The 22,980-nt window shown below is 54.9% G+C and overlaps 1 protein-coding gene across 7 annotated transcripts in view; it reads left to right on the forward strand.

Moving 5' to 3' along the window:
- The window catches only part of PML (PML nuclear body scaffold), a 40,740-nt gene extending 18,114 nt beyond the window's left edge, over positions 1–22,626 (forward strand). Inside the window, exons 3-9 of one of the 7 annotated variants that reach the window (XM_034994715.1) lie at positions 1,873–2,453; positions 3,665–3,735; positions 9,236–9,373; positions 9,728–9,986; positions 11,041–11,093; positions 18,775–18,925; positions 20,041–22,626. In XM_034994715.1, the coding sequence (XP_034850606.1) occupies positions 1,873–2,453; positions 3,665–3,735; positions 9,236–9,373; positions 9,728–9,986; positions 11,041–11,093; positions 18,775–18,925; positions 20,041–20,828 (2,041 nt within the window). In that variant the 3' untranslated portion in view covers positions 20,829–22,626. Of the gene's footprint in view, positions 1–1,872; positions 2,454–3,664; positions 3,736–4,498; positions 7,227–9,235; positions 9,374–9,727; positions 9,987–11,040; positions 12,909–18,774; positions 18,926–20,040 lie in introns of those variants that run through there. The other 6 variants (XM_034994717.1, XM_034994716.1, XM_034994719.1 and 3 more) reach the window with 6 other exon arrangements.
- Positions 22,627–22,980: the final 354 nt, after the last annotated feature.

Genomic DNA, 22,980 nt, shown 5'->3' on the forward strand with positions numbered 1-22,980 from the left:
CTTCTGGAGGCTCTTGGGGAGAATCTGTTTTCTTGCCTTTTCCAGCTTCTAGACGCTGCTTGCACTCCTTGGCTCATGGCCCCCTTCCATCTTCAAAGCCAGCAGGATAGCATCACAGGACCTCTGCTTCCATGATCACATCTTCCTGCTCACACCTGCCTGCCTCCCCTTCTTTCCTTATAAAGACCCCACCCAGATAATCCAGGATAATCTTCCCATCCCAGATCCTTAACTTAATCACATGTACTAAGTCCTTATCATCATATAACATAACATACTCAGGTTCTGGGAATTAGTACATTATTCTGCCTACTATAGTTTGCCTCTGGACTCTATCACTTACTAATTGTGTGACCTTGGACAAGTTACTGTACCTCTTGTTTAGTGTCCTCATCCTTAAAATGAGGATATAATAATTCCTACTTTGTTGGAGCGTTAGGAGGATTAAAAGGGTTGATATTTCTCAAATGCTTGTAATAGTGTCTGACACATAGAAAATGCTATGGAAGTGTCTGCTAGCTAAAATATATTAAATAAAAATATGCATACTCTTTGATTTAACATTCCTATTATTTGTAACCTATTTCATAGAAACAAAAGCATCCATGTGTTAGGCCACATAAAGCATTGTCCATATTGGCAAAAAGAAAAAAAAATGTACAAATAGGAAATCACTGGGGTGCCTCGATGGCTCAGTCGATTAAGTGTCTGCCTTGGCCTCAGGTCATGATTCCCCGGAGTCCTGGGATCCAGCTCCACATCGGCCTCTCTGCTCAGCGGGGAGTCTGCTTCCCCCTCTGCCTCTCACCCTGCTCGTGCTCGCTCACTCTCCCTCAAATAAATAAATAAAATCTTTAAAAATAAAAAAAAAACCAGGAAATCACTGGAATGTCCATTAACAGGAGCATGACTGGATCCGTTGTGGTACATGTGAAATTCAAAGGCGCTATTAAAGAGAATACATTAGATCTATACTTATTGGACCTCCAGGAATGTCCTGAACAAAAGTTAAATTAGAGGAGGAAGTTACAAAGTCATTACTCATGATCTCATTCATAGCATGATCTTGTTTTGTTTTGTTTTGAAGAAAAAACATCAACCCACCAAAATTGTTGTAGATTCTTGAGCCAATTATTTAACCTCTGAATGTCTGGGTTTCTTCGCCTGTGAAAAAAGGGTAACAATAATTCTCCCCACGGAAACTCTATGGAAACTCTAGGGAGCATTACGTGGGATAAAATGTATCAAGTCCTTAAAATCCTGCAAGCAGCTGCATAGTCCGGCTATTTGTGTAAAGTGGTTTGAGCAGACAGAGTTGTGGAAGGACGCACCCAGATGCTCCTCTGGTTTCCTCGGAGGAAGGGAAAAGAAATTCAGAAGTGGTGTGAAGAGATGATTAACTTTTTGTGTATCTGTATATTGTTTCACAGAGAAGCCTAGCTGTTGTTACTTTAGTAACTTTTTTATGTGCTAATGTTTTATTGGTAGTTTGGAGACTAGCACCATAACCACAGACTTGAGGGGCGACTGAGTGGCTCAGTCGGTTAAGCCTGCTGTCAGCTCAGATCATAATCCCAGAGTCCTGGGATGGAGCCCCCCCATGGGGCTCCCTGCTCAGCGAGGAGCCTTGTTTCTCCCTCTGCGGGTCCCCCTGCTTGTGCTCGCTCTCTCTCAAATAAATAAATAAAATCTTAAAGACACACAAACCACAAACTGAATTGGGAAGAGCACGAACCTAGAAACACACCATGATTCAAAGTTTTGTAATTTTTGAAGAGGAGTTTAATTAACGAAAGTTTAAAGCGGGGGTGGGGGGAGTGGTGAGGGGGGAGCAGGAGAGCCCTAAACCAGGCCGGCCTTGTGTCTCCGCAGCATCTACTGCCGAGGCTGCTCCAAACCACTGTGCTGCTCGTGCGCGCTTCTGGATAGCGGCCACAGCGAGCTCAAGTGCGACATCAGCACCGAGATCCAGCAGCGGCAGGAGGAGCTGGACGCCATGGCGCAGGCACTGCAGGAGCAGGACCGCGCCTTCGGGGCGGCGCAGGCGCACATGCGCTCAGCCGTCAGCCAGCTGGGCCGCATGCGCGCAGACACCGAGGAGCTGATCCACGAGCGCGTGCGCCAGCTGGTGGCGCACGTGCTGGCCCAGGAGCAAGTGCTGCTGGAGGGGGTGAACGCGCAGTACCAGCGCAGCTATGAAGAGATCGCCGGCCAGCTGGGCCACCTGGAAGCTGTGCTGCAGCGGATCCGCCTGGGAGGTTCGCTGGTGCAGAGGATGAAGCGCTACGCCTCTGACCAGGAGGTGCTGGACCTGCACGGCTTCTTGCGTGAGGCGCTCAGCCGCCTGCGCCGGGAGGAGCCCCAGAACCTGCAAACCACCGTGCGCACCGACAGCTTCGACGAATTCAAAGCGCGCCTGCAGGAACTGGTCTCCTGCATCACTCAGGGGGCAGGTAAGCACCCGAGCCACCCTCGTGACCAACCCCTTTACCATTTAAGGGCTTGTGCTTTGCTCTTGCACAAGCAAGACGGGCAGAAAAAGGTCATTTACATGTGACAGGAAAGGAACCTGTGTTTTTTTAAATTAAGTCTAGGGTTGCTCACATTGTAGATTCTAGAGTGCAGGTTATGAGGAGGAGAGTAGGCCCTGACGTGGGTCTGCAGCCTCCCAGAGGGGTCATGTTGTACTAATTTGCAAGACCCTTTGGATTAGCTGTGATCTTGTGACCCTCGGAGAAGTTAAGAAAATACAAAGCAGAGAACCAGACCCAGTATCATTTTAGCCTCAGAGGGTAACCACGCCAGGAAGTTCGCTTAAGCCCTGTGTCCAGCAACAGAGAATTCAACTGAACCTGAGGTTAGAGCAGAAGGGGGCTGAGGAAACCCCCGGGGGTGGTTGGATGGTTACCCAAAATCACACTCTGGCTCAGTGGAGGAGATACTTTGCCTCCAGCATGGCCTGTCATCTGGACCAGCTGCCCACAGCTGATAGATAAACTAGTGTGAGGATGCCCTTACCGAGAAAGGGTGGGTGGCAACAGAATCTGAAGGTATCTGGGCAAGGGCCAGTGATGGGGGCTCCTCACTCACTCCTGCCCTCGGAGCTGAGGGATGTGGGCTCATAAAAGTATAATCCTGGAGTGGATATGGATTTGTGCCTTCTCCACCTAGGCAGTGAATGTTACTCCGTATACAGGAAATGACCCCACAGAGTTTAAACAGCTTGTCTTCGGTATCATAACTGGGCAGTGGCAGGGCAAGGAGCTCTTTTATTCTGAAGCATGAGAGATTTAGGTTAGATGTAATAGAAATCAGGCTGTGGGTCATAAGAGTATCTGAAGCTCTCACTGTATGCAGAGAAGTCAGCGAGCAACGACAACCTTAGGATTGGTTGCACTTTGCCTTGGTGGTGGCCAGGAGATGGACAGAGGGTGCCCCTGGGGTTTGCAGTTTCCTCTCTGGCTGGGTTCATGCTCACTGCAGTCAGGGGGCTCTCCTTCCAAATGACAGCCCCTCCATGGAGCTACCCCGGTGTTGTGAGAGACCCTGAAGCCTGAGTCTCTAGGAAAAGCATCAGGGACATTTCCTCTGTCACTGTCCCATCCAAGATGCCTCTCACCGGGGATATCCCTGACCTGCCTGTGACCTTTTCTTTGTTCTCCAGATGCAGCTGTACCCAGGCGAGCCAACCCAGAGGCTGCCAGCACTCCTAGGGATTGTTTTGACATTGACCCGGTGAGATGGGTTCAGGTGTGAAGGGGAGGCGGTAGGGTCCAGCAGGTCAGACAGGTTCCCCTGTGGTGGGAAGGAAACTGAGTCTCGTTGTCCCTATGTCTGCAGGCAGTAGAGGAGGGAGAGTGCCTGAGAGGGATAGCGAGTGGCTGGACTGGAGCTTTCGGTGGGAGGGAGTAAAGGAAGGGCTGGCAAACTGGCTGGTTCTGGACTCCTAAATGCACTTGATGGGTTCAGGAAGGGATGGACAGGAGGTGAAGAAGGCAGTCACCAGTGGGTGGCCCTGACAGATGTGGTAGATGACCTCTCCCTTACCCTGTACCCCTTCCCAGACCTGTGAGCCTTTTCCTGGAATCACCATAGGGGCCTTCCCCTCCTCTTCCCCACACGCGGTTCTTGGAGAGGAGAATGGGGCCAGGAGTCAGACCTCAGTCCCAGCAGCTTGGGTTTCATGGGTGTGATTTCAGGACCAGCATAGGTGCAAGAACCATAGTTTCTCGGGCACCTGGGTGGCTCAGTTGGTTAAGCGACTGCCTTCGGCTCAGGTCATGATCCTGGAGTCCCGGGATCGAGCCCCACATCGGGCTCCCTGCTCAGCGAGGAGCCTGCTTCTCCCTCTGACCCTCCCCCCCTCATGTACTCTCTCTCATTCTCGCTCTCAAATAAATAAAATAAAATAAATCTTAAAAAAAAAAAAAAAAGAACCATAGTTTCTCAGGATTGGGAGGTGTCCATACGCCCTCTAATGATGGCATTCCCTCTGCAGCACCCTTCACCTGTGGCTGTCCACACACACACCTCCACGAAGAGGAAGCTCACTCATTCTTGAGACAGCCACTCCTGTCTCTGGACTGCTCTGACTTAGATTGCTGGCCAGGGGGAAAATGCAGTGGCCCTGCTTTGGCTTGCCCTCTTGGATGCTTGCATGCATGGTTCCTCTGCTTTGGGCTAAGCTTCCTGAGTTCCTTCTTGGACCAGGCGTTGTGGTCATCCAGGTTTGCATGGGCCTGCCTGTCAAGGATGTGGGCCCTGGACCCACCAACCCTCCATGGAAAGCAGGTCTTCTGGTGGTAGCGGGTCAGGCGGTGAGCCTTCCTAGCTTTGCCATACATGGCCTTTAGGAGAAAAAGATTGCAGTAGACAGGCAATCTGGACAGGCTTCCTGGAGGAGGCAGGATTTAGGCTCTGAGAGTTTTAGAGCTAGGAGAGAGCGTGGAGTCTAACCCCCTCTTTTGCACAGGCTAAAGTTAAGGCCCAAAGAGAGGGTGACTTAACTCAGAGCCACATGACACGGCAAGCTAGGGGTAGGACTAGAAGCCAACTCTTACCTGCTTTGGGTACTGCATTCCCATATATATAGCTTGACAAGTGAAAAAGGAGAAGTAAAGTGAAAAGTAAAGTAAAAAGTAAAAAAACAAAAGTATTTTGTTTTTTGGATAAGTAATATGATCACATGGTCAGAAGTAAAAACATAGAAAGTGGTAAGTATGTCAACTATACTCCCAATTTTTAAAATGTCACTGATTTGTACACTTACAGTTTCTGCATTTCACTGTATATAAATTGTACCTAAAAAATTTTTTTTCTGATCCCCAGTGATGATGATTTGTAGCTCAGTTGAGAATTACTGTTTTGAGGTGGGGAGGACACTCACCTACCATCTCTCCCTACCGCATTCCTCGTTTGAGGTCTCCCATTAGTCAGCATCTCAGTGATTTCTTATACAATGTAAAAAAGGCTGTAATTGTGCATAGCCCGTATTGTCGCATAATACCCTACATGTGGCACCTTGCTGCCCCAATCCTGCGCATACATTACCTGGATTTAACAAAAGAAAGAAAGAAAGGGATACATAATGTCTCACGCCCACCTGGTCCCTATCTTTCCACTTCTATGCCCATATACCTATCTTTCTTTATTTCTTACATATCCTTCCAGAATTTCTTTGTCATTACAAGCAAATATGATTACAGGCAATTGGTTTTTCCATTCTTTTTTTGTACAAAGGTAGCATAATACCATATATTCAGAGTGTTGTGCCCAGGCTTCTTCACCCAAGGAGGTATTCTGGAATCCTCTGGAATTCTTACACTATCAGTAGGTAGGGAGCTTCCTGATGCCTTTTTGCATCTGCACAGTGGCCTATTGAATGGATGTAGCATGCTTAATTCAGCCAATTCCCTGCCAATGCATATTTAGGTGGTTTTGGTATTACAATGCAAGGATGAATGATGTCCCCATAGAAATCCTCTGAATAATTGTGTAAAGTGCCCCCAGGGTCCACGGAGCTCGGCGCACTCGGCTGTCTTCCAGGTGCCAGTCGCTGGTTAATTAACAGCATTTTGCCAGGTCTTGGTCTTTACATGACCTCTCACCATCCTATCCGCTATTAAGCGGTTTGAACTTGGAACATCGGAAGAACGTTCTTTTTTGCAAAGCCTCTTGCTTTCACTTTGGTAGTAGGCTGGAGGAGGGGACAGCTAGGCCAGTGGAGCTGGGGGAGGGGAATAGGTTTCACACTGTGAGCCCAAGGGCCCAGTGGAGCAGCTGCAGCGAGGCTGGGAGGCAGGCATGGTTAGGCTGTCCCAGGAGAAAGTCCGGTCCATCACCTATAGCTATGCCCAGAGAAAGGCTACTCTTGGGTCCGTGCCCCTGCCTTAGGAGGCAGAGGCTGGGCTTCCGGCACCAACACTTGATCCCTCTTGAAATGGTTGGTTTACTTTCATTGCAGTCATGTGCCCACGCAGAGGCGATAAGAAGAATAGCAGTAGGCTTGACTAGGACTGCCTAGCTTAGAGGCGTTTTCTTTTTGTTTCTTCTAAGCTCTTTTTGTAATGACGTTAAAATACTTCAATGAAAAAAATAAAACATTTTAAAGTTATAAAACAACTGGAAATCAGTCATCATGGTTTTTTTGTCTTTAGAGACCCCTCCTGTGTGTCCCCTGCTTCATTAACCTGGGAGTGAGGGTGTCATGGGTGGGACAGATGCAGAGAGAGGGACCCAAGCCCACCCGTGGGGAGTTCATAGCCCACATGGAAAGAGGGTCTTTCACCTACCAGTGATTTGTAGATCCAGACACAAAAGGACATTTTCAGCTTTTTAAAAAAATTTTTCAGGGTGATAAAATACACATAACATAAAATTTACCTAGCAGTGGAATTGCTGGATCATATGGTAATTCTATTTTGAACGTTTTGAGAAGTCACTATGCAATTTCCCATAGTTGGCTACACCATTCTACGTTCCCACCAACAGTGGGCTCCAGTTTCTTTACATTCTCACCCACACTGTTTTCAATAATAGCCGTCCTAATGGGTGTGAGGTGTTTCAATTTTTGACCACTACCCACTGTAAAGAGATACTGTTTTATATCTAGTCTACAGTATATACGCATGCACGTACATAACTGTAGCTGAAATGGAAGTTTTGCAGGATAAATTACACTTGTTACATGGGACGTACTCTGGTATTTTCTGTTCTGTACTATTCTGCGTAATATTAAAAAATGCTGGTCATGACCCACTGATTTGCTTTCATGATCCGCTAATGGGCCACAGACTACAGTTTGAAAACCAGTGGTATAGAGCACTCAGCGGAGATTGTGTACTTTCCTAGAGGCCCAGGGGATCATCTGTTTCTCCCCCCTTCCCCCAGATACACTCTGCTCTGATCCAGAGAGACAACTCTCCTTCCTTTCTGTAAAGATGTTGGAAAAAAAAAAACCCAGGAGGGAAGTGGGGGGAAAGGAAGTCAGTCCATTATAGCAAATGATGTGGAAGCCCACATCCCACATCAAAGTACTCGATACTAAGAGCCCAGCCCTGGGGGGTTCCCGTCCCAGCACGGGGGGTGGGGTTGGGGGGGCTCATGGTCATGCTAGGTTGCCCCTGCTTGCCCCTGCTCCAGCTGTGTGCGGTTCCCTTTCCTTCACTACACAGACCTCTGCAGGCCCCTGCTTATGGTCGTCTACTGGGCACACACAGAGTTGGAAGCAGGAACAGCAGGCCAGGGTCCCTGGAGGCGAGCCCCAGAGTCTGGGCCTCCCCTCTCCGAGGGACACCTCCCAGGTCACTTGTCACTTATTTTCAGCAAACCGTCCAGCAGATGCAGCACCGTAGAGAAAGGTGGTGTGGATGGGTGTAAGGGAGACAGTGACTAAAGAAAAGGGAACTTGCATTTCAGAAACACTAGATTCAAATCCCGGTCCAGGACCTTGGGAAATCAGTCACTTCACCTCTCTTGCCTCTGACCCTTCTCTATAGATTGGCAATAATCACAGGATGGTCCCTATTTCTTTATAATTTTTTTTACTGCGGTAAAATTCATATAGGAAAATTCCCCATTTGAACCATCTTAGAGGGTACAGTTCAGTGACATTTAGTACGCTCACAATCTTGTACAGCCACCCCACCCACCTAGTTCCAAAATATTCCCATTATCCCGAAAGGAGATGTTGTGGCTGCCCCCCGTCTCCCCCACCCCCACCCCAGCATCCCATCTGCTCTCTCCCTATGCAGTCAACTCTTGCGGATAGTTCATATAAACGGACCCATACAACTTGTCTTCTTTTGTGGCTGGCTTTTCATTTCGTGTAGCGTGCAAGGTTCATCCAAGCTGCACGTGCAGAACTCCGTCCCTTTTTATGGCTGAGTAATGCTCTGCTGAATGGCTGTCCCACATTTTGTTTATCCACTCAGTGGTTGATAGACATCTGGGTTGTTTCCACCTTTGGGCTGCCATGAATATTCGCGTGCAGGTTTCCGTTTGAACATGTTTTCAGTCTTTCGGGCCTCTGCCTAGGAGTCTCATCGTTGGGTCAGATGGAAATTCTGTGTTTAACTTTTTGAGGAGCTGCCCCTCCCTCCTTCCTTTCGGGATGGGTGTAGGAAGCACTTCGCACTGTGCCCCGCACAGCGGAGTCGTAAAAACAGTCTTTACCATCTGCAGCATCAGTGGTGCTTACTAAGTGTCAGCTGCTCTTCCAAGCGCAGCAGAGTTCATCCACCTATTCCCGCGAGACAGATGTTGCCTGTAGTCCCATTTTACGGAGGGGGACGGAGGCCTGAGGAGTTTTCAGTGATGGGTCCAAGGTGTGTAAATTGCCATTCTGACCCAAGTGGAGTTAAAGCCCAGGGGCAGAGTGCCGGTCACAGGGAAGCCCCTGGAAGGGTCTCCTCGCCATTCTAACTTTGCACCTGTATAAGAGTAGCTTCCTTCCGGAGCGAGCACTGTTCCTAGAGTTCTCGTTGAGCAAGCCTTAAGGCATGGTTGGTCCGCATGATCCCAGAAGTCCCCTTCTGGCCCTGTTAGGATGCCCAGGAAATGAACTGACCCTGGATGCCAGCACCTCAGGGTCAGGAGGAGGTGAAGCCACGGAGGGTGTGAGGAGGACTCCTGGTCCCCAGTGGGCCCTGGGGATTGGGCCGACCCCAGGCCTGGGTTCTCAACCCTGGGCTCGCCACCTGCTCATTTCCGTCTCTCTTGTTTCTGGACTTCACAGCCAGAGGAGACGCAGAGGGCTCAGGCTCAGGCCCCGGGGCTGGCTGAGACCCAAACTATGAGCTTGGTCCAGCCAGTGCCCGGGGTACACCCAGTGCCGGTTCACGCCTACTCCATCAAAGACTCCTCCTGCAGAGAGGTAAGGCTCTCCCCACCCCCACCTCCGTCCCTAGAAGCCCAGATCCCACTAGGCAGGCGGTGTTGGGGTGGGGTGAGAATCCAGGCCTTAATCAGCACCTACTGTGTTTTCTCCCTCGCTCCTGGCTGCCCTGCCAGGAACCTCCCCTGTAAGCACGAGCCACTCAAGGCAGGCAGAGGCCAGCAGAGGCGGTGGTCAGCAGACAGCCCGTGGGCATGGTAGCCCAGGGGGCGTCCTCTGTGGAGAGCAAATGGGGAGGGCCCCAGGCCCCTGCCACCCAGGTCCACATCTCTGCCCACCCCGCCAGCACCCCTGAAGGCTGCTAACCTGGCCCTGTGACTCCCCACTGCATAGGAGGTCTGCAACACAGTCCTGCCCCAGAAGAGGAAGTCCTGCCAGACTGAGTGCCCCAGGAAGGCCATCAAGATGGAGTCTGAGGAGGAGAGGGAGACACGGTTGGCCCGGAGCTCCCCCGAACAGCCCAGGCCCAGCACCTCCAAGGCAGTCTCGCCACCCCACCTGGATGGGCCCTCCAGCCCTGAAAGCCCCATCTTTGGAGGCGAGGTCTTTCTGCCCAACAGCAACCACACAGCCGGCAACCCCGGGGAGGCAGGTAGGGAGGTGGGTGGGCAGCAGAGGCTACAGCCTGCGTGCTGTCCTCCAAGGGCTGGGTGGGACCCTTCTGCATCCTCACCCCTCCCAGGGAGCCCAATGCCAGCAGCATCCCCTGTGTGTCCCGAGCTCTCAGCTGCCCCCAAATGGGGCAGGGAAAGCGCACGGTTTGCCTGGGGGGTGAGAATGGATACAGTTTACCAGGTGATTTGCTGGGATTCCAGTGTGAGGAGCATGAGGGGCTAAAGCCCATGGTTCTGTAGCTCCTTCCCCCTTAGGGTACCCAGCACTGTGCCCCTGCCCAAGGCGGGTGTCTCCAGGGAGCGTGTGTTGGTGGGTACCTAGCATGTGCCTAGAGAGACCTTGGGGAAAGTCCACACCTATCACATCCCAAATTTGTCTGCAGAGGTCACCTGCATCAAGTACCTCATTTGTCCTACATAATCTCTTACTAACAGTGCCAGATAGGGAGTCCTTGGACATGAGTTGCGGTCAACTAATAGAATTCTGGAATGGTCAAGACAGTTCTTCCAAGATCTGCTTCACCCAGAGGCCCCCTTTGTTTTCATTCTAGGTCCCAGACTGAGCCCTGATCCTGCTTGCACACTGAGCCCTGACTGACATTCCTTGCTCACAATGCTATTGGTAATCAAAAGATTTTGATTAACCAAGTAAAGTATCTTTTAATTCGAACACCTCAGCTCATGAGGCTGAGGATTGGAACAAACGAACGTGCTTCTTTAGGATCGCAAAAGGTTCCAAACCAGCGGCTGTTTGCCAAGCTGCCTGTACAGGGAGCAGATTCCGAATTCAGGGCTGCTAGCTGAGTTAAGTACTCATGTTCAGGGCGCAGTGGGCAGTGACGGAAAGCCCTTTTGAATAAATAAGTAGATCCACACCGGCACACTTGGTGGATGTCCCCATCCCCCGCCTTGCAGGGCACACATGGCCCACCCCATCCACTCGCCCACAGGGATTCCCAATGGAGCACACCTGGGCCTCACCCACTGGGCCACCGAGCAGGGCCTAATGCTGTCCCCTCTGCCCCGTTTCAGAGGAACGCGTCGTGGTGATCAGCAGCTCGGAAGACTCAGATGCTGAAAACTCGGTGAGTGGTCCAGAAGTTCGGCCCTGGCCTCCTGCCTCCCCCCATTCCAGGTCCCAGGGGACACAACCACAGCAGGTGACCCTCAGACTTGCCCTGCGCCTGGGGAGTTTTCCAGCGAGGCAGTGAGTTGTGAGCTGTCCTGAGGACAGCCTCCAAATGCCACTTGCGGGCCTGGACCACCCCAGCCCTCTCTTCGTACCAAGGCAGGCGCCTTCAGTAACCATACGTGCTCTGAAATGCTGCTAGAGTGCTTCCTTCCAAGCCCTGTCTCGTTTCTGGACTAGCTAATGCCTTTGTCTGGAGCTTCCTTACACGTTCTCTAACCTCTAAGTCCTCAGCGAGGAGGGTGGACAAGAGCCCGTACCCCGGTTACCTGCAACCAGTGAGGGTCAGTGCAGGGCCGCGAGGGCATGGGCCGCACCGTGTGGGGCCCAGATAGGCGAGTTCTCATGCCCTAAGAAAGAACGTGAAAGCCGTCCCCCCATGGAACAAGTACCTTTGTGGGTTGCGACCCTTCCGTCCCTGGAGGTTGGTTAATGGAGGATGGGGCAAAGGGGATCTGAACAGAGTGAAAGGTTGGACTGGGTGGCCCCTGAGGTCCCTTCCAGCCCTCAGTCTGAGGTTCTGTATTGGAAAGTGCATGGAGCCCACGGAGACCGCTGCACCACACTCCTCGCCAGCCCACCCCCTGCCAAGAGCACGAGGAGCTTACCGCCTCTCCCGGGCCTCCCGTCTGCCCCCTGGCGCATGCCGTCCCCTGGCTTGGGCTTCCCACCATCGCGCCGAGCAAGCTGCAGACCCTGAGGCCAAGTCTCCCAGCCAGCCTGCCAGTCACCAGGAGGATGCTGCCATCTGCCACCGCCGCGGGACCAGCTTCCTGCCACGGAGAACACAAAGAACCGCCCATCTTCATCGGATCTTCCGCTTGCCCCTCAAAGTGTATTGTAAACCCTTGTGGACTTATCCTCCCCCCAAGGTCCAGGCCACCACCCCTGCCACCATGGGGCCTCCCGGCCATCCTGCCGATGCCCAGGAGGGTCCCTGCCACCTCCAGAGGGCCATGGGCCAACGCCACTGCCGCCGGGGTCGAGGAGCAGTGCGCTCCCTCGGCTGCTCCCTCCGGGGCTCCCCCAATGTAGCCCAGTGGCTCAACAACTTTTTTGCCCTTCCTCTCTCCTCTGTGGCTGCCCAGCTTGACACCTCTCTCAGCAGGGAGGATGAAGGGAGGCAGAGTGCCCCAGACTCTTAGGGCAGGCATCTCCCCCAGGGATTCTGACACGGGTCTCACTGGAGGTCTCTCCAGTTGTGTTCCCACTCCCTTGCCCTCCAAAGGCTCCCCCACCAGCCCGGCCCCCCTCAGACAGGCCTCTGAGAGCCCCGAGCACCTCCCTCCTCTACAGCTGCTGGCCACCGTCCTCCTGGAACCGTGTGGCCACTCACTCGGCCCCTGCTCCACCCCGCTGCTGGGCCTAGCCCGGCCCTTGCACCCAAGGCCCTGCACCCCATAGACATTCAGTGCATTGTGGTCAGGGAGCAGACCCAGGAAGGAATGGCTACATGGACTCAGCAGGGGGACATCAGCCCTCTTCCTGGAAAGGGCATGACTGAGATTCGGGCCACCGCTCCTCACATCCCCGGGCCTCTTTGCTCAAAACTAGGAAGCATCTGTCGCCCTTTGCACCTCCCACTGTCCCATCCCATCACCCCAAGGCTTTCCACTAGGCCTCTGCCAGGACCTAAGCCCACGAGGGCAGGGACTGTGTCGATCCCAGGACCTGGCAGATACGGCTGCTCAATAAATATTTGTTGAAAGATTGCCCTTGCAAACCCTTTTTCCATGACCATCACATTCCCTGCTGGACTTAGCTCTTCTCTTGCAGGTGGTTTCGTGTCCCCCCTGCACTGAAACTGGGTCCTCTGGTGGGGTTACCATGTCCCCTCTTCTCCCATGCCCTGTGGGAGGTGGGTCAAGGCCTTCTGTGCCTCCTGGACTGTGTCGGTCCCACCATCTGGTAAGGTCCCCTGTGCCTTGAGGTTCTAGGTCTTGAGGGGAACCCCACTTTCCCCAGATCATTTCACGCCTCCTCCTGCCTCCCCCCCACATAGGGAAGGCTCCAGCCCTTGCCTCCCAGGGGGCCTCTCCTGAGCCAGGGCCAGCCTTCTTTCTGGGTGACTTCAACACCCAGCACCCTGGCCTCTCCGGGGTCTTCACCCCATTCCACTGCAGCCCCCAGCCCCATGGCCCCCCACTCTGCACCTCACCATACCGAGAACTGGTTCACAGGGACTCTGGCCACAGCATCCTGCCCCTCGAGCTCTCAGGTACTTCGAGGACCCTTGCCCTCCCCACCCCGGTTCCTGTAGCTCCGGCTGCTACTCCTCATCTTCCTCTCAGGCCTCTGTTCTTTTCCATGTTCTTCCAGCTGCAGCCCCTCTTCTCTTCCTAGTGTGTCCTTCCTGTGGCCTCAGCCATGCCCGCAGGCTGCTGATGCCGGGCCCTCACTCCTGCAGCCAGACCAGGATAGATAGCCTGTGGGCCTCCGGAGTCCGTGCTCAGATGCCCCATAGATCCCTCAGACTCCTCTGTCTGCTGTCTGCTCGGTACGTCACCCCATCTGCCTGGCTACGGGAGCGGAGGCCCCTCTCAATCGTTCCTCAGCACCGGTCAGATTTTCAGTCTTAATCTTTCCACAGTCTACATTCCTCTGAACCCTGGGCACTTCTTTCCACCCCAGAAACCTGCTAAAACAGAACTGATCCAGGGCAGAGGTGGAAGCCTGGGAAGGAGACCCTGAGAAAGGATGGCAACGCCGGTGGTCTCGCCAGACTTCACGAGAGTTGGGTGCGGGCATCAAGACCAGCAGTCTTGGGGGGCGGGTGTCAGTCTGGCCCCAGCCATCAGCAGGGAGGCGCGAGGTGATGTCTGAGGTTATTCAAGGAAGGCGGGAGAAGCTCATTTTAGGTGGTGAAGAGTTAAAACAATTAGAAGCAGCCACTCACCTTCAGAGACCAGCTCTGGGCTGGGGGAGAGCTGGAGGACCGCTGCTTTTGTGTTGGAATTCTTCGGACAGCGTGCTTTTTAAATTAAGCATTATGAGTCCCAAACTTTAAAAAACATATATTTAAAACGAAAACCAATGAGGACCCCTTCGTGCACTTCTCACCCACCTCCTGTGCCCCCTTCGGGAACCTGGCACTCCTAGAGTACCCGCAGCAACTTGGTTGGGGAGCAGGGCTTCCTTGGCAAGGTGCTTCAGGCTCCTGCATACCCCTGAACTCCCCCTCCGTAGCCTTCATCCCACCTGCTACGTGTGAAAGTTGGCCTACGAAAAGAGCACCTTTTCCAAGTGTACCAGGTTGCGTAGGGACCCCCATCCCCAGATTGCTGCTGTGTCAGTTGCTGGAATCTAGTGAGACACGCCGGGGGGCTCTGGTGCAGGCCTGGCCAGGAGGTCGAGGCTCAGGGAGAGACTGCTTGTGCAGGAAGAGCGATCTGTGAGCTGGCAGAGGTGGTTGGAGGGGTCAGGCCAGGCCTGATGGTGGGCAACTGAACACGAGGCGGGTCAGCAGTGCCTCTGCCGTGAGCCCCGTGTTAGGGTCCGAGGCAGAAAAAAATAGAATGCTCTCACCTACCCTTGGACAGGCGGCTGGCCCAGGTGTCCGGCAGGAGCAGGACCACGTGGAAGCAGGAGAGGTCGGTCCGTGGCCGAAGTGGCGGTGGTGGCCAGCAGGAGAAGAGGGAGGCCTATGGGGGACAGCCGATCCACGGGAGGGGCCGTGCTGCTGATGTGTGGGTATCGGAAAAGAAGCAGGTGCTCGTCTGAGAAGGTGGGAGCCGTGGTCCCGAGGGGCAGCAGCTTGCAGAGGGGGCCGGAGCAGTGGGTGGAGGGCAGCAGGGGCAGCAGGGGCCGCAGGCTGCGGACAGGATGGCCCAGTTCACAGATACATGGGAGGTGTTTCGGGGCTTCCAGACTTTGCAAGAGCTGGGGTTTTGTGTCTGCAAAAAAAAGCAATGCGTGTGTCTTGCCAAACTGATCGCAGCTGTCGTTGAAGCTTGGGTGCTGAGAGGGTTCCTCGGGAACTTGGGGACTCTTGATAAGAATGAATGGTGGGTACTGTGTAGACAACTTCAGGTGACCAGATGCTAAATATCAAAAAGTCTGGCTCCTGTCTGAGTGGCTGCTGACCAAGCGTGGAGTGAATCAGTAGGACAGTAGTTCTCAACCTTGGCTGCACACTGGAATCTTTGGGGGGAGGTGGGGGGTTGTTTCCAGTGACAGATTCCTGGGTCCCACTCCCAGAGATTGTAATTGAACTGGTCTGGGGTGCAACCCGAGCATCTGGAGTTTTTGAGGTCGCTAATGCACAGCCAAAAAGGGGAGAACCACTGAATTGGGAGGTTCAGTTGCCCGTCTGTGATTCGTGTACCTATCAGCCTTCAACGGAGGTGACCCGTACATGCTGGGATAGGATCCAGCAGGGGAGAGGGGGACACTGGATCTTCCCAGAGAAACCTCCTAGACTTGTGGAAGGTGATTAAAATGTCAGCCCGGCTGCTTCCTATGGGTGTGCTTGGTGCGACTGGGAGGCCTGCTGTGTGGATTAGGAATGCAGTTGCCCTGCTAAGTTGATCCTTGCTGGAGACAAGTGAACTGTAGCTCACGAGCCGGGCCACATGTGTCTCTTAGTTCGATGTGTTTCCTGAAAACCTCGTGGGCTCCCCGGGGCTCAGTGTGACCACAGTTCTGCAGTCAAAGAAACAGTCCATTAACCAAGTATAATAAAGAAATAAAGCCTAGTATTTACCTGCTCCCCAACCAAGTAAAGAATATTAAAGGGGGTTTGACTCCCAACTCCCAGCAGCACATCTTCAGGTCCTCTTCCTCTTTTCTTCAGCTCCCATCATGCCCACTCCCTAATGCCTTGGAACTTCCCACTTCTCGCTTTCCAGGCCGTGCATGCAGACTCTCATCTTCACCACTCCGTTTCCCATTCCACCGTTCCTTTTCCCTTCCTAGCAGATCTCAAGCCTCTTCCAACAAAAAGCCCTTTCCTGGGTTGGGTCTGGGTCTCTGCTCCTATCCCTCTACACTCCCCACCTGCACACTCAGTTCCCCTGACTGTGGACGGAAGCCCAGCAGTGGTGCTCCTCTCATGAGTGGGGAGGGGGCAGGAGGACATCCTGCACCAGAGCCTCTTGTGCTGATTGCCCTTTTGTTAAACCTCAGTCTTTAGAAAAACCTTTCGTAAGCGCGCCGGTATTTCCTGGCCGTGTTGCTGGGATTTAAGGCAGGGAGGGCGCTTAAGTGGATGGGCCCCGCTGGAGTTCAGTGGAAGGTGTTCTAGCGAGATCATCCCCATGCGCTGGCTGCACTTAACAGGAGTCCCCAAGGATGAGGAGGAACCTGAAAGGAAGAAGAGTCCGGGCTGGAAGTTCCAGACTTCCCGCCGTTGACCAGCTCGGCAGAAGGGGGTGATCCTTTCTTTAAGGGAGCTGGATGAAAGACATTGCACCACTATAAAAGAGAAAATGACCCCAGGACAGTGGGAGGCCGTAAAAATGAGATTCTCATGGCCATCATAAATGACCCTGGTATGAAGATGGAGCTAGCCTAAAGACGCAGTTCTGCTGCTCTCCAGGGAGCTCAAATCTGGGAAGAGGAAATCCGAAGAGGTGACCAGGGCTCTAAGGCCTGAGAAGACATTCCAGAGGGAAGGAGACAGGTGGAGGCACTCAGGACCACTGCACAGGCTTTTGCAGTTAGGTTGGGAGCAAAAAGAGGAAGAAAGAAGAGAATGCTCCGTGTGCCATGTCAGCAGGTGGCAGAGAGGACTTGGGAAAAGGGACAGCTCTTCAGCTCCAGAGAGGACACAGCAAAAGGAGTCCAGCTCTTTCCACCAGCCCAAGTGCAAGAGCAAGGTCTGGAAGGCTGAAGATAAAAAACACCTGAATTTTTCCCTCGGGGGAGGAAGGTGGCGTCTCTGGTCCACCAGCCAACAACTTGGAGGAAGACACCTATAGAGGGCTCCTTACAGGGAGGAAAGGGAGCTGGGACCGGGAGACAGAAGACTCAGAGCAAGGCATGCAAAATAAACCTTTGATGCGTGGCCAAATCGAGGATACGGATATGCCAGGCATTTGACCAAGACTTTAATTAGGGCCTTAATGTGTAGAATCCCCTTACTCCCAGGCTTCTGTGAGAAACACCAGCTCTAGGTGGATTCATAGTGAATGTCTTTTCTATCAGTGACTGGGAGGAAGTTGGTGAGCCTGGGGTAGGGTTATGAGCCTGGGGTAGGGCACTCCCAGGAAAATCCAGCACATTGTACCTGTGCTTAGTAATGACTTCGCTCTTGGCTGAAGTTTTGTTAAAATGTTTCACCTGGAGAGTAAGAGGGCCTAAACCCGCGCTCATTCTCTCCCGAGCCAGGGACATTAGCCAGAAGCCGGCGTTCGTTCTTCAGATAGCCCCGGGGGAGGCCAGCATCATCACCCTGCTAGAGGCAGTCCGGAAATATGAAGGACCCGAGGTCTGCTCTGGACTCTGTCCCAGCAGTACTCCCAGCCCTGTGACACGTGGCCCTGTGGCATCAGCCGTGTCCTTTCCTCCTAGTCTCTGGCTAACATCCGCAGGTGGCATCCCCGGGGAAGCTCTAAGCAGGCCACCAATGACACCTTCTGGCTATGGCAGCTGGTGGATGCTGAGCAATTCACTTTAGGGAGAGGCTCTACCACCCTCCAGCCGCAGCCCTTTGGGAGCCTCACAGAGTTAGAGCCCTTCCCCCACCCCTGAGGCCTTTCGAACTGTTTCTGCCTGGGTGCTGGAGAGAACAGGGCCTTGGGTGCCCAGGTTAGAGGATCCCCGGGCCTGAGGCTTCTCTGAGCAGCCGGCTCCTGGATGCTAAATGACAAAGGTCTTCGGGGCCCTGAGACTTCTCTCTCCATGGCTCTCGCTTCTGGGTTCTGTGTGTCCATGTTGACGTGGCGTTCCTGAGGCTGAGTGGCCCTCCCCTCCCCCTCTGTGTAGGACACTGGGGCCCAGGCTGGCCATGGGGACAAGAAGAGCCAGGCTCCTGGCCCCTTCCAGAGAAACATCTGAGGTTTGAGATGAGGCTCCTTCCTCCTGTCCCAAGTTCAGGGTGTTTCTTCTGAGTCTGTTGAGAGAGAAGGGAGCAGCAGACCCCTCCAGCCCCGCCCACCACAGCAACAGCCCCTTCCTGAGCTTCCCTGCCCAGCACCATGCCCGCAGGTTCACACTCACTCACATATGCTCACATTCCCACACAGTTGTCAACACCCAATGCACACATTTGACATTTGCATTCATTCCCATACTTGTGCTTTCACACACACACACACACACACACAACTTGCCTGCGTGATCTCAGTCTCTCACTCCTACTCACTACTGCGTGGTTCACACGTGGCTCTCACGTACACACACATCCACTCATGTGCACACATCCTCATGCACACACTCACTTTAGACACACACCTTCCCCTTGCCAATACCCTGCTCTCCCTCATGTGCGTGCAGATATGCCCCCAAACATACCAGCTTGCTCGTGTCCCCACACTCACGCCATGCACACACACACACGCTCACGGGCACATGCTCGCATTGCCACCATGCACCCTCGCCCTCCGGCCCCCTGACCTGTTGGTTTTTCTGTGTTGCAGTCCTCCCGAGAGCTGGATGACAGCAGCAGCGAGTCCAGTGACCTCCAGCTGGAGGGCCCCAGCTCCCTCAGGGTCCTGGACGAGAGCCTCGCCGACCCCCAAGCAGAAGACAGGCCCCTGGTTTTCTTTGACCTCAAGATTGACAGTGAAAGTGGGTTCTCCAATGGCCACCCCCACCCCTTTCTAGCTTAGTCTCTGAGTTCCCGAAATAAGCGCAGGCAGAGGCTGTGTTCCTGGCCCGGGCGAGCCCAGAGCTCTGGCCAGTGCCACACCCAGAGAGCAGGCAGAGCGCTGCATCCCCCCTGGGACTCCAGCTGTCCCACTTGGCTGATGGAATAAAGGCTTCTGCCTCGACCAGCGCCTGAAAGCATGAGGCACGTGCCTCCATGAGCTCACCTCTGACCAGCGCTTCTCTTAGAGAGCCCTGGCGACACACCTCTAAACAGAAACACCACCATGTGGGAAGTCCCCACGATGAGGCCAGCAATGCAAACAAGGCCTTAAGCCCTGACTGCGGCATTTCTGAGTACAGAGCCCGATCCGCAGGTGGGCCGCACAGGGAGGCTGACAGCCAAGACCATGGAGAAAGATGACCCCTTCTCCCAGAAGCCCCTCAGCTCCCCGTGGTGCTTACCTGCAGTGCCCTTCACTGAACCTGGAGGGCCCGGCCTGCCCTGTGGCACAGTCCCAGCACGGGGCCAGCCCAGCCAGGCAGAAGTGGTGCTGTAGGCCTAGGACAGGGAAGTCATTTGCAGACCTCACAGGGCAGCTCTGAGCCACGTTCCGAATGGAGTCGATTGGGCAGGTGGGCCGTGTGTCCCAGGGCTCTGACCGGCCAGGAGTCTTGGCTCAGTGACCGATGGGATTGGAGGCTGGGGCAGGGAGCAGAGGATGCAGGGGAGACAAAGAGGGCCCCCGAGTGTAGGTGGGTGAGGCTAACAGAAGGCAGACAGGAGGGAGCTGGCTCTAAACTGGCAAAGTCTGGGGCAGGTGGCAGGGTCAGGGGCGTGGGGCGGAGCTGGACTCCCAGCAGGTGAGTGGGGGGTGTTTGGAGAGCAGCCAGCTTTCGCCTTCTGCCCCCTGACCCCACGAGAGCCAGGGTAGAGCTACGTTTGGAGGCTGATGTGTGGTTCCTGCCGGCTGGCCCCAAGGTGGGGTCTCTGTGTGGTGGGACAGTAACCCCAGAGTTCCTGCTGCTCCCGCCCCGTGCCGCCGCCCCCCCCGCCACGCCCCTGGGGCCTCACCCTGCGCTTCTCTCCTGCCCAGCCCAGAAGATTAGCCAGCTGGCGGCCGTGAACCGGGAGAGTGAGTTCCGCGTGCTCATCCAGCCAGAGACCTTCTTCAGCACATACTCCAAGGCCGTCTCCCTGGAGGTGGGGCTGCAACACTTCCTTGGTTTTCTGGGCTCCATGGGCTGCCCCATCCTGGCCTGCTATAAGCTGTGGGGACCCGGCCTCCCCAACTTCTTCCGGGCCCTGGAAGACATGAACAAGCTGTGGGAGTTTCAGAAGGCCATCTCGGGCTTCGTGGCCACGCTGCCCCTCATCCGGGAGCGGGTGCCCGGGGCCAGCAGCTTCAAGCTCAAGAGCCTGGCCAAGACCTACCTGGCGAGAAACATGAGCGAACGCAGCGCCCTGGCCGCCGTGCTGGCCATGCGAGACCTGTGCCGGCTCCTCGAGGTCTCCCCGGGCCCCCCGCTAGCTCAGCACGTCTACTCCTTCAGCAGCCTGCAGTGCTTCGCGTCCCTGCAGCCGCTCGTGCGGGCGGCCGCCCTGCCCCGCGCCCAGGCCCGCCTGCTGGCCCTCCACAACGTGACCTACACCGAGCTGCTGGCCGCACACCGCCGCGACCCCCAGCAGGGCCTGCGGAAGTACGGCCGCTACCTGGGCCTGCCCCCCGCCTCGTCGCCCCCCGCCCAGCGCGCCGGCAGCCTGCAGGCTCTGAGCACCTACTTCAGAGGCCTGTCGGAGGAGCCCGTCTCCGCCCAGGCGGAAGGCATCGCCGCCCCTGTCGCCGGCCACAGCTTGGCAGAGAGGGTGTGCCAGCAGAGCTGAGAGGAAGCCCGGACTGGCTTGGAATCTCTGGGGATGGGGAGGGGGTCCCTGAGCCAGCGCCCCCCTCAACCCACTGCCCATCACTGCATTCCCAGGTCCTGGCCCCCAGCACCCCGCTGTCATTTGGTCCGGAATCTGTTCTCTGGGACCAAACTCCCCTTCTCTAAAAACCCCACAGAGAAGGTTCCAAGTCCAAGCAAGTCCAAGTCCTAACTCCCCAGGGGCCACCAGATCCCCTTTCAGGCCTTGGGAGCACCCATGGGTTGGTTCCCTCGAGCCCTGGCCCCCTATCCTCCAGGAGCCAAAACCAGGGGGTAAAGAAGGCCCGGCCTCTGGGCTGAGTGGCCCCCAGCCACCCAACCTGCCACTTCCGTGAGTGTCCCTGCAGCCTCTCCCTGACCCCCAGCCACTGCCCTAGGGGACCTGCTGACGCCCCCCAGAGACCCTGCCCACAACACCCCACGGGTACCCAAAGTGCCTTTCAAACCAAGCCGCTGTCATGAGTTTGGGTTCTCCCACCGTCTGCCTGTCTGAAGGCCAGCTCTCTGTTCACTGCTCTGGGGACAAAAATGCATTTTCATCCCCAAAGAGCCTCATATCGGCAGAGACAGAAGCTGCTGCTTCATGCCTGTCCCTCCTTCCAAAGTCTGACCCTTCCGAGCTTGCTCCTTTCCTTCTGGCCGCACGGACACCTCCCCTTAGTCAGGCTTCGCTCTTCGGCCCTCAGGCCACCAGCCCCTCTCAGCATGGCTTTTGCTCTCTCTGCGCTGCTCACCTCAGCCCCACTGAGGAATGTCCTCTAACCTAGCGCCACGTGCCACATACACCAGGGGCCCGCAGCGTTGGCATCCCCTGGGAGCCTCTACCCCAGACCTCTGGAATCAGCATCTCTGAGGTGGGCCCAGCAGGCTGGTTTAGCACGTCCTTCAGATGAATCTGACACCCTCTAAGACTCAGAACCAGTACTCTGATAGACTGCTCCCCAAAAGCGCAGCAGGGTGGAGTAGCAGAGCAAGTCCTGGGCCCGACTGGGCACATGGAGGGTGACCTAGGAAAAGACCCTTTCCTGAGCTCTGGCATCTCCACCCACTAAATGGGCTCCCGTCCAGCTCTGCCACTCTGGGATTTTAGACATGGACCAAAGCCATCGAGGCAGTGGGCAGGACGGTTTTCAACTTAAACCCTAGCTCTCAGCCCCAAGCTAAGGCCCCCGGCCTTGTGGTCACACCAGAGGTCAGCGGCAGAACAGAGGCAGGTCAGGGCCTTCCCTCTGGCCAGCAGAACCACTGTCCCTGTCCTGCTCCTCTCCCTTCCTTCTTCCTTGCCTCCTGCCACCGGGACACAGCCCAGGCCTCCAGCCTCCATTGCCCGAGCTTTCACAGGGGTGAGGTCTGCGTGCCCACACCTCAGCCCCCAGCCAGCAGGTGTCCTGCAGGTGCACTGAGGGATTGCATGGGAACTGGCTACCACAGTGGGAGTGCTGGGCGACCAGTGAACTCTGATGCATTGAAAATAGGATTCAAGTTCAAAGCAAGTGTTGACTTAGAAGCTGCCGTGGGAACAGGCTGATGGGGCCGCAGCCTAGCTGTGATAACCATCTCGGCAAGTGCAAAGCAGCACCTGGCCCACCGCTCATATCCTCTTCCCTCAGCCTCGCCCCGACCTGCGTGGCACCCACTGGCTTCCAGCCCCACCATGCTTGCTACCTGCAGAGTGCTTGACCACAGGTTTTATAACAAAGGGCTGCTCTGCCCTCTCTCCATTTATGCAGCCTCTAATAAAGATGTGGATGTTCGAAGTCTGATGCACCAATCCAGCGCTGCTCAGCCCACCCCAGCAGCCACCAAGCAGCCTCTTGCCTGGGGAAGAGGATACGTTCCCGGACATGGAAGAGCTGCCCTTCGTCACATCCTTTCGGGACTCAGCAGAGCTGAGAGCCCCTTGTTCAGTGCTGGGGACCTCACAGATGTGAGCTTCCCCATTCCAAAGAGGGAGACCCAAGGTGGGCCTGTCGGGGATCATCTCCCCAAAGGAGAGGCACATGGAGGGAAAGAAGCACCAGTTTCACAAATTACCCCCTAGAGGGCATCTGGAGCCAGAGACGGGTGTCTGTCATCTCTGCTCCCTGCTGGGTAATCTTGCACCCCTGTGT

Source organism: Mirounga leonina, unplaced genomic scaffold, assembly GCF_011800145.1.
Source record: "Mirounga leonina isolate KUSES-001 unplaced genomic scaffold, KU_Mleo_1.0 Mir_91, whole genome shotgun sequence".
Taxonomy (NCBI): domain Eukaryota; kingdom Metazoa; phylum Chordata; class Mammalia; order Carnivora; family Phocidae; genus Mirounga; species Mirounga leonina.